The 18,735-nt window shown below is 29.7% G+C and overlaps 1 protein-coding gene across 3 annotated transcripts in view; it reads right to left on the bottom strand.

Annotated features, from left to right (window-relative positions):
• Positions 1-18,735, bottom strand: part of LOC145241473 (uncharacterized) — a 419,465-nt gene that overhangs the window by 78,522 nt on the left and 322,208 nt on the right. For all 3 annotated transcript variants that reach the window (XM_080104459.1, XM_080104458.1, XM_080104460.1), the window contains exon 5: positions 17,035-17,503. In XM_080104459.1, coding sequence (XP_079960585.1) covers positions 17,035-17,503 — 469 coding nt within the window. The remainder of the gene's footprint in view (positions 1-17,034; positions 17,504-18,735) is intronic.

Here is an 18,735-nt window from a genome sequence, read left to right as displayed (position 1 = left end):
AATACACATCTATCTAATCTAATGATTGTCTCTTAAATTTCTAATACACATTTATCTAATCAAATAGATTGTCTCTTAAATTTCTAATACACATCCATCTAATCTAATAGATTGTCTCTTAAATTTCTAATACACATCTATCTAATCTAATGATTGTCTCTTAAATTTCTAATACACAGCTATTTAATTTTATGATTGTCTCTTAAATTTCTAATACACATCTATCTAATCTAATAGATTGTCTCTTAAATTTCTAATACACATCTATCTAACCTAATAGATTGTCTCTTAAATGTCTAATAAACATCTATCTAATCTAATAGATTGTCTATTATATTTCTAATACACATCTATGTAATCTAATTATTGTCTCTTAAATTTCTAATACACATCTATCTAATCTAACGATTTTCTCTTAAATTTATAATACACAACTATTTAATCTAATGATTGTCTCTTAAATTTCTAATACACATTTATGTAATCTAATAGATTGTCTCTTAAATTTCTAATACACATCTATTTAATCTAATAGGTTGTCTCTTAAATTTCTAATACACATCTATTTAATCTAATAGATTGTCTCTTAAATTTCTAATACACATCTATCTAATCTAATGATTGTCTCTTAAATTTCTAATACACATCTATCTAATCTAATGATTGTCTCTTAAATTTCTAATACACATCTATTTAATCTAATAGATTGTCTCTTAAATTTCTAATACACATCTATCTAATCTAATAGATTGTCTCTTAAATTTCTAATACACATCTATCTAATCTAATGATTGTCTCTTAAATTTCTAATACACATCTATTTAATCTAATAGATTGTCTCTTAAATTTCTAATACACATCTATCTAATCTAATAGATTGTATCTTAAATTTCTTATACACATCTATCTAATCTAATGATTGTCTCTTAAATTTCTAATACACATCTATCTAATCTAATAGATTGTCTCTTAAATTTCTAATACACATCTATTTAATCTAATAGATTGTCTCTTAAATTTCTAATACACATCTATTTAATCTAATGATTGTCTCTTAAATTTCTAATACATATCTATCTAATCTAATAGATTGTCGCTTAAATTTCTAATACACATCTATTTAATCTAATGATTGTCTCTTAAATTTCTAATACACATCTATCTAATCTAATAGATTGTCTCTTAAATTTCTAATACACATCTATCTAATCTAATGATTGTCTCTTAAATTTCTAATACACATCTATTTAATGTAATGATTGTCTCTTAAATTTCTAATACACATATATCTAATCTAATAGATTGTCTCTTAAATTTCTAATACACATCTATCTAATCTAATGATTGTCTTTTAAATTTCTAATACACATCTATCTAATCTAATGATTGTCTCTTAAATTTCTACTACACATCTATCTAATCTAATAGATTGTCTCTTAAATTTCTAATCCACATCTATCTAATCTTATAGATTGTCTCTTAAATTTCTAATACACATCTATCTAATCTAATAGATTGTCTCTTAAATTTCTAATACACATCTATCTAATCTAATAGATTGTCTCTTAAATTTCTAATACACATCTGTCTAATCTAATGATTGTCTCTTAAATTTCTAATACACATCTATTTAATCTAATGATTGTCTCTTAAATTTCTAATACACATCTATCTAATCTAATAGTTTGTCTCTTAAATTTCTAATACACATCTGTCTAATCTAATGATTGTCTCTTAAATTTCTAATACACATTTATCTAATCAAATAGATTGTCTCTTAAATTTCTAATACACATCCATCTAATCTAATAGATTGTCTCTTAAATTTCTAATACACATCTATCTAATCTTATGATTGTCTCTTAAATTTCTAATACACAGCTATTTAATTTAATGATTGTCTCTTAAATTTCTAATACACATCTATCTAATCTAATAGATTGTCTCTTAAATTTCTAATACACATCTATCTAATCTAATAGATTGTCTCTTAAATGTCTAATAAACATCTATCTAATCTAATAGATTGTCTATTATATTTCTAATACACATCTATGTAATCTAATTATTGTCTCTTAAATTTCTAATACACATCTATCTAATCTAACGATTTTCTCTTAAATTTATAATACACAACTATTTAATCTAATGATTGTCTCTTAAATTTCTAATACACATTTATGTAATCTAATAGATTGTCTCTTAAATTTCTAATACACATCTATTTAATCTAATAGGTTGTCTCTTAAATTTCTAATACACATCTATTTAATCTAATAGATTGTCTCTTAAATTTCTAATACACATCTATCTAATCTAATGATTGTCTCTTAAATTTCTAATACACATCTATCTAATCTAATGATTGTCTCTTAAATTTCTAATACACATCTATTTAATCTAATAGATTGTCTCTTAAATTTCTAATACACATCTATCTAATCTAATAGATTGTCTCTTAAATGTCTAATAAACATCTATCTAATCTAATAGATTGTCTATTATATTTCTAATACACATCTATGTAATCTAATTATTTTCTCTTAAATTTCTAATACACATCTATCTAATCTAACGATTTTCTCTTAAATTTATAATACACAACTATTTAATCTAATGATTGTCTCTTAAATTTCTAATACACATTTATGTAATCTAATAGATTGTCTCTTAAATTTCTAATACACATCTATTTAATCTAATAGGTTGTCTCTTAAATTTCTAATACACATCTATTTAATCTAATAGATTGTCTCTTAAATTTCTAATACACATCTATCTAATCTAATGATTGTCTCTTAAATTTCTAATACACATCTATCTAATCTAATGATTGTCTCTTAAATTTCTAATACACATCTATTTAATCTAATAGATTGTCTCTTAAATTTCTAATACACATCTATCTAATCTAATAGATTGTCTCTTAAATTTCTAATACACATCTATCTAATCTAATGATTGTCTCTTAAATTTCTAATACACATCTATTTAATCTAATAGATTGTCTCTTAAATTTCTAATACACATCTATCTAATCTAATAGATTGTATCTTAAATTTCTTATACACATCTATCTAATCTAATGATTGTCTCTTAAATTTCTAATACACATCTATCTAATCTAATAGATTGTCTCTTAAATTTCTAATACACATCTATTTAATCTAATAGATTGTCTCTTAAATTTCTAATACACATCTATTTAATCTAATGATTGTCTCTTAAATTTCTAATACATATCTATCTAATCTAATAGATTGTCGCTTAAATTTCTAATACACATCTATTTAATCTAATGATTGTCTCTTAAATTTCTAATACACATCTATCTAATCTAATAGATTGTCTCTTAAATTTCTAATACACATCTATCTAATCTAATGATTGTCTCTTAAATTTCTAATACACATCTATTTAATGTAATGATTGTCTCTTAAATTTCTAATACACATCTATCTAATCTAATAGATTGTCTCTTAAATTTCTAATACACATCTATCTAATCTAATGATTGTCTTTTAAATTTCTAATACACATCTATCTAATCTAATGATTGTCTCTTAAATTTCTACTACACATCTATCTAATCTAATAGATTGTCTCTTAAATTTCTAATCCACATCTATCTAATCTTATAGATTGTCTCTTAAATTTCTAATACACATCTATCTAATCTAATAGATTGTCTCTTAAATTTCTAATACACATCTATCTAATCTAATAGATTGTCTCTTAAATTTCTAATACACATCTGTCTAATCTAATGATTGTCTCTTAAATTTCTAATACACATCTATTTAATCTAATGATTGTCTCTTAAATTTCTAATACACATCTATCTAATCTAATAGTTTGTCTCTTAAATTTCTAATACACATCTGTCTAATCTAATGATTGTCTCTTAAATTTCTAATACACATTTATCTAATCAAATAGATTGTCTCTTAAATTTCTAATACACATCCATCTAATCTAATAGATTGTCTCTTAAATTTCTAATACACATCTATCTAATCTAATGATTGTCTCTTAAATTTCTAATACACAGCTATTTAATTTAATGATTGTCTCTTAAATTTCTAATACACATCTATCTAATCTAATAGATTGTCTCTTAAATTTCTAATACACATCTATCTAATCTAATAGATTGTCTCTTAAATGTCTAATAAACATCTATCTAATCTAATAGATTGTCTATTATATTTCTAATACACATCTATGTAATCTAATTATTGTCTCTTAAATTTCTAATACACATCTATCTAATCTAACGATTTTCTCTTAAATTTATAATACACAACTATTTAATCTAATGATTGTCTCTTAAATTTCTAATACACATTTATGTAATCTAATAGATTGTCTCTTAAATTTCTAATACACATCTATTTAATCTAATAGGTTGTCTCTTAAATTTCTAATACACATCTATTTAATCTAATAGATTGTCTCTTAAATTTCTAATACACATCTATCTAATCTAATGATTGTCTCTTAAATTTCTAATACACATCTATCTAATCTAATGATTGTCTCTTAAATTTCTAATACACATCTATTTAATCTAATAGATTGTCTCTTAAATTTCTAATACACATCTATCTAATCTAATAGATTGTCTCTTAAATTTCTAATACACATCTATCTAATCTAATAGATTGTCTCTTAAATGTCTAATAAACATCTATCTAATCTAATAGATTGTCTATTATATTTCTAATACACATCTATGTAATCTAATGATTGTCTCTTAAATTTCTAATACACATCTATCTAATCTAACGATTTTCTCTTAAATTTATAATACACAACTATTTAATCTAATGATTGTCTCTTAAATTTCTAATACACATTTATGTAATCTAATAGATTGTCTCTTAAATTTCTAATACACATCTATTTAATCTAATAGGTTGTCTCTTAAATTTCTAATACACATCTATTTAATCTAATAGATTGTCTCTTAAATTTCTAATACACATCTATCTAATCTAATGATTGTCTCTTAAATTTCTAATACACATCTATCTAATCTAATGATTGTCTCTTAAATTTCTAATACACATCTATTTAATCTAATAGATTGTCTCTTAAATTTCTAATACACATCTATCTAATCTAATAGATTGTCTCTTAAATTTCTAATACACATCTATCTAATCTAATAGATTGTCTCTTAAATGTCTAATAAACATCTATCTAATCTAATAGATTGTCTATTATATTTCTAATACACATCTATGTAATCTAATTATTGTCTCTTAAATTTCTAATACACATCTATCTAATCTAACGATTTTCTCTTAAATTTATAATACACAACTATTTAATCTAATGATTGTCTCTTAAATTTCTAATACACATTTATGTAATCTAATAGATTGTCTCTTAAATTTCTAATACACATCTATCTAATCTAATGATTGTCTCTTAAATTTCTAATACACATCTATTTAATCTAATGATTGTCTCTTAAATTTCTAATACACATCTATCTAATCTAATAGATTGCATCTTAAATTTCTAATACACATCTATCTAATCTAATGATTGTCTCTTAAATTTCTTATACACATCTATCTAATCTAATAGATTGTCTCTTAAATTTCTAATACACATCTATCTTATCTAATGATTGTCTCTTAAATTTCTAATACACATCTATTTAATCTAATGATTGTCTCTTAAATTTCTAATACACATCTATCTAATCTAATAGATTGTCTCTTAAATTTCTAATACACATCTATCTAATCTAATGATTGTCTCTTAAATTTCTAATACACATCTATTTAATCTACTAGATTGTCTCTTAAATTTCTAATACACATCCATCTAATCTAATAGATTGTCTCTTAAATTTCTAATACACATCTATCTAATCTAATGATTGTCTCTTAAATTTCTAATACACATCTATTTAATCTAATAGATTGTCTCTTAAATTTCTAATACACATCTAACTAATCTAATGATTGTCTCTTAAATTTCTAATACACATCTATCTAATCTAATAGATTGTCTCGTAAATTTCTAATACACATCTATCTAATCTAATGATTGTCTCTTAAATTTCTAATACACATCTATTTAATCTAATAGTTTGTCTTTTAAATTTCTAATACACATCTATTTAATCTAATAGATTTTCTCTTAAATTTCTAATACACATCTATCTAATCTAATAGATTGTCTCTTAAATTTCTAATACACATCTATATAATCTAATAGATTGTCTCTTAAATTTCTAATACACATCTATCTAATCTAATGATTCTCTCTTAAATTTGTAATACACATCTATCTAATCTAATAGATTGTCTCTTATATTTCTAATACACATCTATTTAATCTAATGATTGTCTCTTAAATTTCTAATACACATCTATTTAATCTAATGATTGTCTGTTAAATTTCTAATACACAACTATTTAATCTAATGATTGTCTCTTAAATTTCTAATACACATTTATGTAATCTAATAGATTGTCTCTTAAATTTCTAATACACATCTATTTAATCTAATAGGTTGTCTCTTAAATTTCTAATACACATCTATCTAATCTAATGATTGTCACTTATATTTCTAATACACATCTATTTAATCTAATAGATTGTCTCTTAAATTTCTAATACACAACTATTTAATCTAATGATTGTCTCTTAAATTTCTAATACACATTTATGTAATCTAATAGATTGTCTCTTAAATTTCTAATACACATCTATTTAATCTAATAGGTTGTCTCTTAAATTTCTAATACACATCTATCTAATCTAATGATTGTCTCTTAAATTTCTAATACACATCTATCTAATCTAATGATTGTCTCTTAAATTTCTAATACACATCTATTTAATCTAATAGATTGTCTCTTAAATTTCTAATACACATCTATCTAATCTAATAGATTGTCTCTTAAATTTCTAATACACATCTATCTAATCTAATGATTGTCTCTTAAATTTCTAATACACATCTATCTAATCTAATGATTGTCTCTTAAATTTCTAATACACATCTATCTAATCTAATAGATTGTCTCTTAATTTTCTAATCAACATCTATCTAATCTTATAGATTGTCTCTTAAATTTCTAATACACATCTATCTAATCTAATAGATTGTGTCTTAAATTTCTAATACACATCTATCTAATCTAATGATTGTCTCTTAAATTTCTAATACACATCTATTTAATCTAATAGATTGTCTCTTAAATTTCTAATACACATCTAACTGATCTAATGATTGTCTCTTAAATTTCTAATACACATCTATCTAATCTAATAGATTGTCTCTTAAATTTCTAATACACATCTATCTAATCTAATAGAATTTCTCTTAAATTTCTAATACACATCTATTTAATCTAATAGATTGTCTTTTAAATTTCTAATACACATCTATCTAATCTAATAGATTGTCTCTTAAATTTCTAATACACATCTATATAATCTAATAGATTGTCTCTTAAATTTCTAATACACATCTATCTAATCTAATGATTCTCTCTTAAATTTGTAATACACATCTATCTAATCTAATAGATTGTCTCTTAAATTTCTAATACACATCTATTTAATCTAATGATTGTCTCTTAACTTTCTAATACACATCTATTTAATCTAATGATTGTCTGTTAAATTTCTAATACACATCTATTTAATCTAATAGGTTGTCTCTTAAATTTCTAATACACATCTATCTAATCTAATGATTGTCTCTTAAATTTCTAATACACATCTATCTAATCTAATGATTGTCTCTTAAATTTCTAATACACATCTATTTAATCTAATAGATTGTCTCTTAAATTTCTAATACACATCTATTTAATCTAATAGATTGTCTCTTAAATTTCTAATACACATCTATTTAATCTAATGATTGTCTCTTAGTTTCTAATACACATCTATTTAATCTAACGAATGTCTCTTAAATTTCTAATACACATCTATCTAATCTAATGATTGTCTCTTAAATTTCTAATACACATCTATTTAATCTAATAGAGTTTCTCTTAAATTTCTAATACACATCTATCGTATCTAATAGATTGTCTCTTAAATTTCTAATACACATCTATCTAATCTAATAGAATTTCTCTTAAATTTTTAATATACATCTATCTAATCTAATAGATTGTCTCTTAAATTTCTAATACACATCTATCTAATCTAATAGATTGTCTCTTAAATTTCTAATACACATCTATCTAATCTAATAGATTGTCTCTTAAATTTCTAATACACATCTATCTAATCTAATGATTGTCTCTTAAATTTCTAATACACATCTAGCTAATCTAATAGATTGTCTCTTAAATTTCTAATAAACATCTATCTAATCTAATGATTGTCTCTTAAATTTCTACTCTTTTTCAATTTCTATCTCAATTTTTCTCGTTATACACTGAATATTTGTTAATTTATAAAAAAAATAATATTTTCAAATTTAGTTGGACGTCAATTGCCTCTTCTCGGTTGACCAGAATAATCTCATGTGAGTAAAGGATTTTTTCATTAATTTGAGAGGTCTGCGAGGAGCATATCTGTCCAATTGATAAAAACTAAAAGCAAAAAAAAAAAAAAAAAATTTTCAAATTTAGCTGCACGTTGATTGCGTTATATCAATTAAACAGAATAATCTCATGTGAGTGAAGGATTTTATTTTTTTTAATTTTTTTTCATTACTTCAAAAAATGCTGTGAAGAGCATACCGATCCTTGTGACAAAAAGTATTTGAATCTCCGCAAATGTCAACCTTACATCATAGCTCGTGCGGAAGTTACAACAGTATAGGATTGCCTCAACAGGCTATACCGTCTGATGAAAGAAACACTCACATCAGACCTAAATCGTGGCAGAACGAGGATATAGTCTACGGTAATCATGTCGGGCCAATCATAACGGAAGACTGATGTAGAACCTGAACTGGTAAATGGGCTCTGGCAACGTCATGGGGAGCAGCATGACAGTTATGCGCATTGGCGGAAGAACTAAAGAATCAGTCAATGGCAAGGCACAAAAGACGCTGAGTGGAAGAATCATTAGCAGATCAACGATCAGGTTCAACTAGTCTAATTGAGAAATTACTGCGATTCGCCTGTAGACGTAGCTCACACTGGTTATATCATCCGAGCTATCGAAAGATTCAATATCACTCTAAATCAAACCAGAATTCCATACCGCATCGACCACCACATGGGTAACCAAGGATCGATACTTGGTGTGCCGGCAATGACCACAGCTATTGATAAGTTTACTACAGCACCAAAACCTAAGCTAGCAAAACGTAGACATACCATCAAAATATCCACTTTTAATGTACAGACACTTCAACCCACATCTCAAATATCAGAACTTGTTGCTTCATCCAAAGAACATGATATCGATATTGTGTGTATTCAAGAGCACCGACTCTTCCACAACGGCATGGACATAAAGTACCATGAAATTGGTAACAGCTGGACACTAGTATCAGCGTCAGCATGGAAAAATTCGACAAAAAGTACCATTGGGGGAGTAGAACTTCTGCTTAGCCCTCGAGCATTGAAATCATTGAAAAGTGCTGATATAATAATGAGATAACACAAAGGATAACTTGCTACCTTCAATGGTAATCCTGCTACTACTGTTATTTGTTGCTACAGCCCTACCAACGTCAGTGACAAGCAAGAGATCCTGAATTTCTACGATGAACTGTCAGCAATAGTGCGCTCAATCTCCAAACATAATTTATTGGTTATCGCACATACAGGACGGGAAGACAACAAGCATAAGTTCTCTTTCCATGATGGAACAAACCGAAATGGAGAGTATCTATTAACTTTTCTCCTTGAAAACAACCTACAATGCACGAATACCCGTTTTCAGAAAAGACCCGGTAAGCTCTGGACCCATCAATCCCCAAATGGAGACAAGGCACAACTGGACTATCTTTTTATGGATAAGTGGATCAATAGCTGTCATAACTGTGAAGCTTATAGCAGTTTCTATGGCGTGTCTACTGATCATAGGATTGTATCATCTAAGTTTAAGTTAAGCCTACGAGCGAACAAAACTAAAAAAATCATCTACACAGCCCTACAACTGGTCAACGTTGTCACATGACAATCAGATCAAACAGAGATTCATCTTCGAACTGCAAAACAGATTTGATGCTTTACAAGCACAAGAGCAGGGACCAACTGCTAATACGACCTATGAAAACTTCGTTAGATCGCACCAAGAAGCAGCAAAGAAGTGTATACCTCTGAAGCCCAAGGTAAAGCAAAAAGTGCCGTGGGAAAATGATAAAATAATATTAAAACGAGAAAAGTTAAAAACATAATTAAAAAGCAACATAAATACCCCACTCGACAGAATACAAAATTAAGGAAGCAGGCGCTTCAAGAGCTTAGTATGATGTACCTATCAGAACAACAGAAGTTCAAGAACAAATAGATCGAATACAGAATGCAGCATATAACAAACAATCATATCTGGCTTGGCAAATAGTAAATGAGATATCTGGGCCCAAACGACCTGCCAAAGCTAAGTTAAAGGCAAACACTCCGGAAAATGCATGTTCGAAATGGAAAGCACATTTTGAAAAGCTACTCGGAAACAAACCAGAAGTAACAGACCAACCAATTCAGACGATTGTTGCACAGGAACTCGATATCAAGAAGGGTGATTTTACAATGGAGGAACTTCTAAATGTACTAAAGAAGACCAAGAATCGTAAAGCTGCAGGCTTAGATAACATACCTCCTGAAGTATGGAAGACAGGTGGTTTCAATGACATACTTCTTAATTCATGCAATTCTGTATATAATAAAAAAAATTATTAATATATGGAGGGAAGGATGCATACTTCCCTTCCCCAAGAAGGGTGACCTGAGCATACCAAGCAACTACAGAGGAATAACACTCACTCCAATTGCAGCAAAAATCTACAATGCCATGCTTCTCAACCATATCCAACCAAAGATTGAAGAAGTGCTCAGGAAGAACCAAAATGGATTTAGAAAGAATCGCTCTACTACTAGTCAAATATTTACTGTTAGGAGACTGATTGAAGCAGTCAAAGCAAAAAACATTGAGGCAGTCATGATCTTTGTAGATTTCTCCAAAGTATTCGACTTTGTACATAGAGGAAAAATGGCTAGCATATTTAAATAGGGGTAGGCTATAGAAACAAAATTTTTCAAATAAATACAAAAAGTGGCTTATTACCTTCATTTATATGTAAATAGATGGGAACAAGTGATTTTTTTCAAAACGGGTCAAAATTGGAGGGTCGCTGGCCCCAAACGTGATTTGACCGCGTCAACGCGTGAAAATGGCCCAAATTTCGCCCCCGAACACACTTAATCATTTATTGAAAGCCACAGGGTGGATTTTTTGACTATAAATGCATTTGTATCATTAAATCTAACATTCCCATTGGCTATCCCACAAGTATAGGGCTTTTTAGGGTATCTCAGAGTCCAAAATGGGTCAAAATTAGCCAAAAATGGTTGGAAATCACGGATTTTCCAAAATGCACCTCCCAAGCCACACAGGGTGCAATTTTTGACCATAAATGGCTCTATATCATTAAATCTAACATTCTCACTGGCTATCCCACCTATATAGGGATTTTCAAGGTATCTTAAGGGTCCAAAATGGGTCAAGTTTACCCAAAAATTAGCCAAAAATGAACGAAAATCACGGATAATCCCCAAAATGCAGGTATTATATTTCATCGGACTCCTATAAATACTCCTGTATGGCTTTTTACAGTTGGAAGACTGAAATAACCACCCTGTTATCTTATCCATTTGTATTTAGAGTATTTAGAGATCTTTGGGGGATGTAAAAAGGGTCAAAACAATCCAAAAATGACAAAATTACGCTTTACGGTACATAACATATGAATCATTAATTCATTCATCAATGATACTTTTTAGAAACATCGTAACTTTACTACATCAATTTCTCAGAAAGTAATTAATTGTAAATTGAACATTGAATGTCAATAAAATGCTGTCCAAGAAGAGTCTGAATTCATATTGTTCTCATAGTTACCCCAAAATTGATGAAAATGGCCCTCGATTCGCTATTTCTCGATTTGTAACCAATATATTGAATAACTTGATAAAAGGTATGAGTAATTAGCAAAGGAATTATTTCAAGACGCAGCTTCACTTCACATTACCAGTTCGCAGATTGTATGTGACATGTGTTTGGGTGGAGATCTCGGTACATGGGACAGTGCTACGGATTGTACCCGATCTGTTTAATGAGTAGTTCAAATTGTTTGAGGTATCATGCTCTGGCAATTGGTCACATATCCTCCACTTCAAATTGATCATCGTCCAAATCCAAACGATTGTGCAGTTCTTGCTCTGCCAGAAACCGTTCATGTTCCATATCGACGTGGAAAGTGTCAATGAGCCATTTGCGAGAGAGAGACTTTTGATCGACAAAGAATCTTCGTTCATGTACATCAAATTCATCAGGATTCACATCTTTTGAAAGTAGAAGGACATGGTGCTCTCGTTTCCATTTAATCATATTCACACGTCTGGAACCCTTTGCTTTGTAGACATCTTTGTCGTAAATTTTTAGCGATCGATCAAGTTTATGTTTTATCCCAGGTATTGTAACATAACGAACATCACTTCCAAAGGCTTTTTGCCACAATTGTAGTAATCGCAAGGAGAACTGGTGAATATGATTTTTCTGTGTCGTGGTACCATATTTGGCAGCATGATGTTGCACAGCTTGAACACATTCAGCCTCAGTTGGAAGAGAATCAAGCAGAAGATAAGTCCAATCGTCGTAATTATAATCTTCGTCAATCTACCCTGCTATACCAGCCATGTTCATTGCATTTTACTAACTGAAAAAGAAAGCAAAGTTCAATTAAATGCACAATTAATGCAATGCAATGTTATCGTGTCTATTTAAAGATGCCATTGCATTGTTACAAAAAGAAAACATTTCCTTATTTGGTAATTTTCCATCTATAACTCAAATTAAGCCCCTTTTTGACAACCTATGTTGATTCTTAGGGACTTTTTGACTCTCTTTGGCTAAATCGGCCATATTTAGCCCCTTTTAAAGGTCCTTATACCCCTCATTAACAGTGCAAAAGTTAGGAGAGTGCCTGCTTCAAGCATTTCCCAACAGTTTCTGCCATGTAGAGGTGTCTTTGGGCCCATGGGAGGTGCATTTTGGAAAATCCGTGATTTCCGACCATTTTTGGCTAATTTTGGGGTAATTTTGACCCATTTTGGACTCTGAGATACCCTAAAAAACCCTATACTTGTGAGATAGCTAATGGGAATGTTAGATTTAATGATACAAATGCATTTATAGTAAAAAAATCCACCCTGTGGCTTTCAATAAGTGATTAAGTGTGTTCGGGGGCAAAATTTGGGCCATTTTCACACGTTGACGCGGTCAAATCACGTTTGGGGCCAGCGACCCTCCAATTTTGACCCGTTTTGAAAAAAATCACTTGTTCCCATCTATTTACATATAAATGAAGGTAATAAGCCACTTTTTGTATTTATTTGAAAAATTTTGTTTCTATAGCCTACCCCTAATTTAAAGAATATGGCATTCCAAATGAAGTCATTAATGCTATCATGATGCTATATGAGCACACTCGAGCAATGGTCAGGTCCCCAGATGGGGACACTGAATTTTTCGACATCCGCACTGGGGTTCTACAAGGAGATACTCTTGCCTCTTTTCTTTTCATTGTCTGTCTTAACTTTGTACTTTGCACCTCTGTTGATATACACAACATGCTAGGCTTCACCCTAAATGAATCCAGAAACAGACGTCATCAATCAGCACACATAACTGATGCAGATTACGCAGACGATATTGCTTTGTTCGTAAACAACACTGCTGATGCACAAACACTGTTACGTAAGCTAGAAAAGTCTGCAAATGACATTGGTCTCCACATAAATGCAGATAAGACAAAGTTTATGACTTTCAATGTGAAAGGAGAGATCAGGGCTTTGGATGGATCAACACTGAAAGAAGTCGCTGAGTTTACGTATCTGGGCAGCAACATAGTTTCCACAGAGAGATATATCGGAATTCGCATCTCTAAAGCATGGACCGCATTGGATGGGATACATTCAGTATGGAATTCGAGACTGGCTGACAAACTGAAAAGGCAGTTTTTCAGGGCAGTGGTAGAGTCTGTCCTTGTTTACGGTGCTACAACCTAGACACTCACCAAAAGATTGGAAAGAAAACTAGACGGCACATACACCCGTATGCTAAGAACAATATTAAATATATCTTGGCAAAACCATCCCACGAAGCAGCAACTTTATGGCAATCTACCTGCCATATCTAATATCATCAGAGAAAGACGCCTATGATTTGCCGGTCATTGTCTGAGGAGCAAGCATGAATTGGTGAGTGATGTATTGCTATGGACTCCACGACATGGACGCGCAAGGAGAGGATGACCTAGATCCACGTACATCCAACAAATAGCACATGAAGCCAACTGTGAACCTGAAGATCTGAGGCAACTGATGGAAGACAGGAAACTCTGGAGAGGAAGAGTCACATTGGTCCGGGCAAGGATCCCGTCATGATGATGATGATGATGATGATTTGTTAATGAACCCTTTAAAAAATTTGTTCCTTATTTCATTCTAAACACTTTCTTTTCAGAGTGTTTAAGCATTTTGCATTTGAACAAAATTATTTAAAAGGTTTTGTTTTGAAATTCATTTTTTCTTTTTAAGACATTACATGTAATGAAATGGTTGCATAGTGGCGGTAGGAGGAGACATATATATGGAAAAAGATAGAGGGTAAGGGACATATATATCAACAGAGAATGAAAAAAACTTCAATCATACTAAAACTACTTGCCACGATGGTGATTCTTTTGTTATGTAATTTGAGGACATATTTTAATACTAGTAAACGAATGGGGGTTGTTTATAACTTGGTTTTATAAGTGCTCTAGAGGTCTCCTTGTGTAAAGTGGTGATTTTTTTTTAAATCAACACATTTAATGTGAAAACATTATTATGTACTTACATGTCAAAGGCAAGATAGCTTACTTACATGGATAAGTTTTGTGTTTTACCTTATTTCAAAGTGTTTTTTCTAACAAATAATAGTAATATACAACCCATTACTGTTGTTAAAGTCAAGATAAGTTACTCTTAAATAAGAAATATGGTACTTATACAGAATCCTACTCATATAAAAAACAAACCAAATCATAATCTGAAAAATCTCTAGAACAATTATTAATATAGTCGAACACTCAGTAAATAATATACTACATAAAATAGTATTCAATTTTCTACAAGTGCATGCAATAAGGCAGTAGGCCAACTTGGAACGTGGTAGATGCTGAATCCAAATGTACTCTAAATACAGCAAGTATGTGTTATAATATAATTTCACTCTTATTAAGTCTTATGTAGAATTGAACAGTGCTTAATACCCTATATTAAAAATCCCCTACGTATATTTATAAATACACCTCTTTATCTAAAACATAATATTAAGAATACCCGAACAGTCTAAGACTGAAACAAAAAATCACAATACTAAAATCTAAGAATCCAAAAAATAAATATCAAAATTGAATGAAAACACCCCTACACTTATTTCAGAGGAGCTGCCCCCCTCCTACCACACACACACATTAGTAACGACCTTGAATCACAGTTACCTTCCTAGGGAAGCAAATAACTTTATAATATTATAAAACAGAACATACATTCTTCAAACCAAAACCAATAAAAGAAAGCACACGCACATATACCCCCCCACACAGATCCTACCCTATGCACCCAGTTGACCAAGTACCAATGGGCTCCTCACCCCACTCAATTAAGAGTAAAAAAGGAAGAAAATGAGAAAAAAACATAAATAGAAACACAAGCAGAGAGAGAAACATAAGACATCAGTCCAGTCTAATAAAACAGTAATAAAAATTGGACATATGAATGAAAAGTAGAATCGTTTACACATGTTTCCACCTCTCGGAACGATTTCAATGATTTTAAAACATTATTACAATGATCTAAACATAATTTTCAATGAAAAACCAAAACACGGAATAATAAAATAATGTTAAAAAATACATTGTTGGTGCCCACCCCCTTATTTAAATATATATATATATATATATATATATATATATATATATATATATAAAATAAAAATTACAATTAAATTTACCAAAATGATCCAAGATGGTAAAATTAAAGTATATTATAAATATTAAAGGAATAATATTTATAAAATTATCTCAGCCAAATGTAAAAGCTCGATAAAACCAAACAGGAAATAGAGCTTATAATACGAGCAAACAGTTAATAAAACATGTTAAAAAACACTTTGAAATGAGTTAAAAACATACTTAATCTGAAAAGGAAACACTAGATAAATGGATAGTTCTTAATCCGCGGAGTTTTGAAGAAATACTTTCCTTCTCATCAGAGGGTAGGAATTAGCAAAATGCGGGATCGGATTTTGTATTTGATGAAACAACAAGTAAGTCAAAGATCTTACTTGAAAACAAAAAAAGCGAAGCAGAGGGAATATAGTGAAGAAAAAGGTGATTACACATGAATGGATAGTCTGGTGGAAATTAAAAAATCCAGTGACAGTAAAATCCAAATGTAAAACTTCAAGAAAGTTAAAAGAATTTCCATTTGTACAAGTAATGCTAATTCCTACCCTCTGATGAGAAGGAAAGTATTTCTTCGAAATAAGATATATTTAATTTTTAAGTGCAACAAAATGTACATCACATAAATCCAAGATGATTGTTAGATTCCATTTTAATTAAATTTACTTTTGAAAGTTTATAAAAGTGCACTTTCAAAATTTATAAATTTCAAATTAAATTATGTACCTTAATTTTTTAAATTTATAAAAAAAAATTTTGTTTAACCATTTCATGCCTTGTAAAGTAATACAATTGCAATTGTAAAGAATGCAAAAATGCACAAGCTGTGTTAGAGAAATAAAGACAAGACTACTTCTCACCTGTAAATTCGCCGCCATCTGACATCCATTTGTAGGCAATGTTCTCTCCAACAAACTTGTCGTTCAATTTACAACTGCTGTGCTGTAACGTCCGTATGGTTGCAAGGTGTTCAGCCCATTTTTGTGCCATTTCGTTTAGGTCAGTTTTTAGAGACAAAGGTGGCGACTGATGAATTGCCCGGTACTTGTTGTGGGCCTTCACACACTCTTCTCGCAGTTGCTCTAAAGCTTTATTTGATGGTGCAGCTTCGTCTTTTGCTGCTGGTTTTTCTATAACTTTCACCTCAACATTCTTTTCAGTGGAAATGTCAACATCTTTGGATTTTGATCGAATACAACCCATTTTGCTTGTGTGCGGGTACGATTCTTCAGAGAATAGAAAATTGGTTCTTTTTATTCGGTCGGGTTTTGATTGAACTTTTACACACAATTGCGTTGCTGGGAATTTGGATTTGCTGAAGAAATGAAACTGTAAAAAGAAGAAAAATTGAAAATAATAGAAACGTCAATATAATTTATAGAATAGTGCCATACTATTTTTTGTTGTTTAGAAGCACTAAACAACAAGAATACTTGACTGTAACGCTAAACTTTTATTCTAATTAAAAATGTTTTTCGAATTGACAGCTCAAAATCACTTTCTAATTCTGTATCTTTATAATTCTTATCGATAAAAATGCAAAATTAAAGACATGTAGCAGAAACAAATAGAACTCTTTTCTTGTGCGTCAATGCCTCTCCTAACTGTGCGAATTGGCACATATTGACCAATCAGAGGCATAGCACAGGGATCTTTCTTACCTCTTAAGGAACTATAACTGTTTCTGCCCCGGACGAGAAAAAACGTTTCTCTTTTCCAGTGAGACGTCAAAGAGAGCGGACCTGTTTCCCCACTCTCTCTCTGCCTACACCGGTATCAACGATTCCCATTTGGGAATAACTACCGGGCAAAGACAGACGAGTTTTATGCTAGATATATCTTTTTGGCATCTTATCCTTGCTTTAATAAACCTTTTCCTTGTGAAGTTTTACAAAGTTGTTTGCTCGTTTATTCAGTAGCTTGTGTTGAAATATTTATTTTATTAGGGAGTGCCCAAAAAGCATTAAATCAACTCCCTAAAGACATTTGAAAGTGACTTTCAAAGCAGCTTTTAACTTAAATTTAAATTTAAAGGCCAAAAGCAATATAATAATTGCTTTTGGCTTGCTTGGTTGAATTGTGCTTCTAAATGAAAGAAAATTAGCATTTTTTGAAAGAGCCCCTATTCTAGGTAAAAACAAAAATAAATGTGCACATTAAATGGCGAAAACCTTTGTCTTTTAAAACTTAAATAAATGGGAAATCTCTTTCAATTATTTGACAGAATTTTGGAATAAAGACGATCTTGTTTTTTAGTAATTTGGAAAAAAAAAAAAAATTTCCCCCCAAACCTTCACTTTTTTGCAAACCTTCATCAATTATGACATTAAGATAATCATGATTATCAAGATATGAATTGTTTTTAATTGTTTAATTATCTTAATTTTTGTAACTCCTTGTGATGTGTGTTGATTGAGTTTAGATGAAGTAAGAATGCGTTTTAGGTTTTTGGCGTTTGCTTTTTATTATTTTTGTTGTTTTGACTGTTGTTTTGGTTAAGTTTTTCTTTATCTCTGTGAAAAGTTCTGGGTTGTTTGTGTTATGTGTGGAAACGTATGCTA

The sequence above is a fragment of the Euprymna scolopes genome, chromosome 20 (assembly GCF_053919585.1).
Source record: "Euprymna scolopes isolate OS-2025 chromosome 20, ASM5391958v1, whole genome shotgun sequence".
Lineage (NCBI taxonomy): Eukaryota > Metazoa > Mollusca > Cephalopoda > Sepiida > Sepiolidae > Euprymna > Euprymna scolopes.
This window is presented reverse-complemented; position numbering and strand designations above follow the sequence as displayed.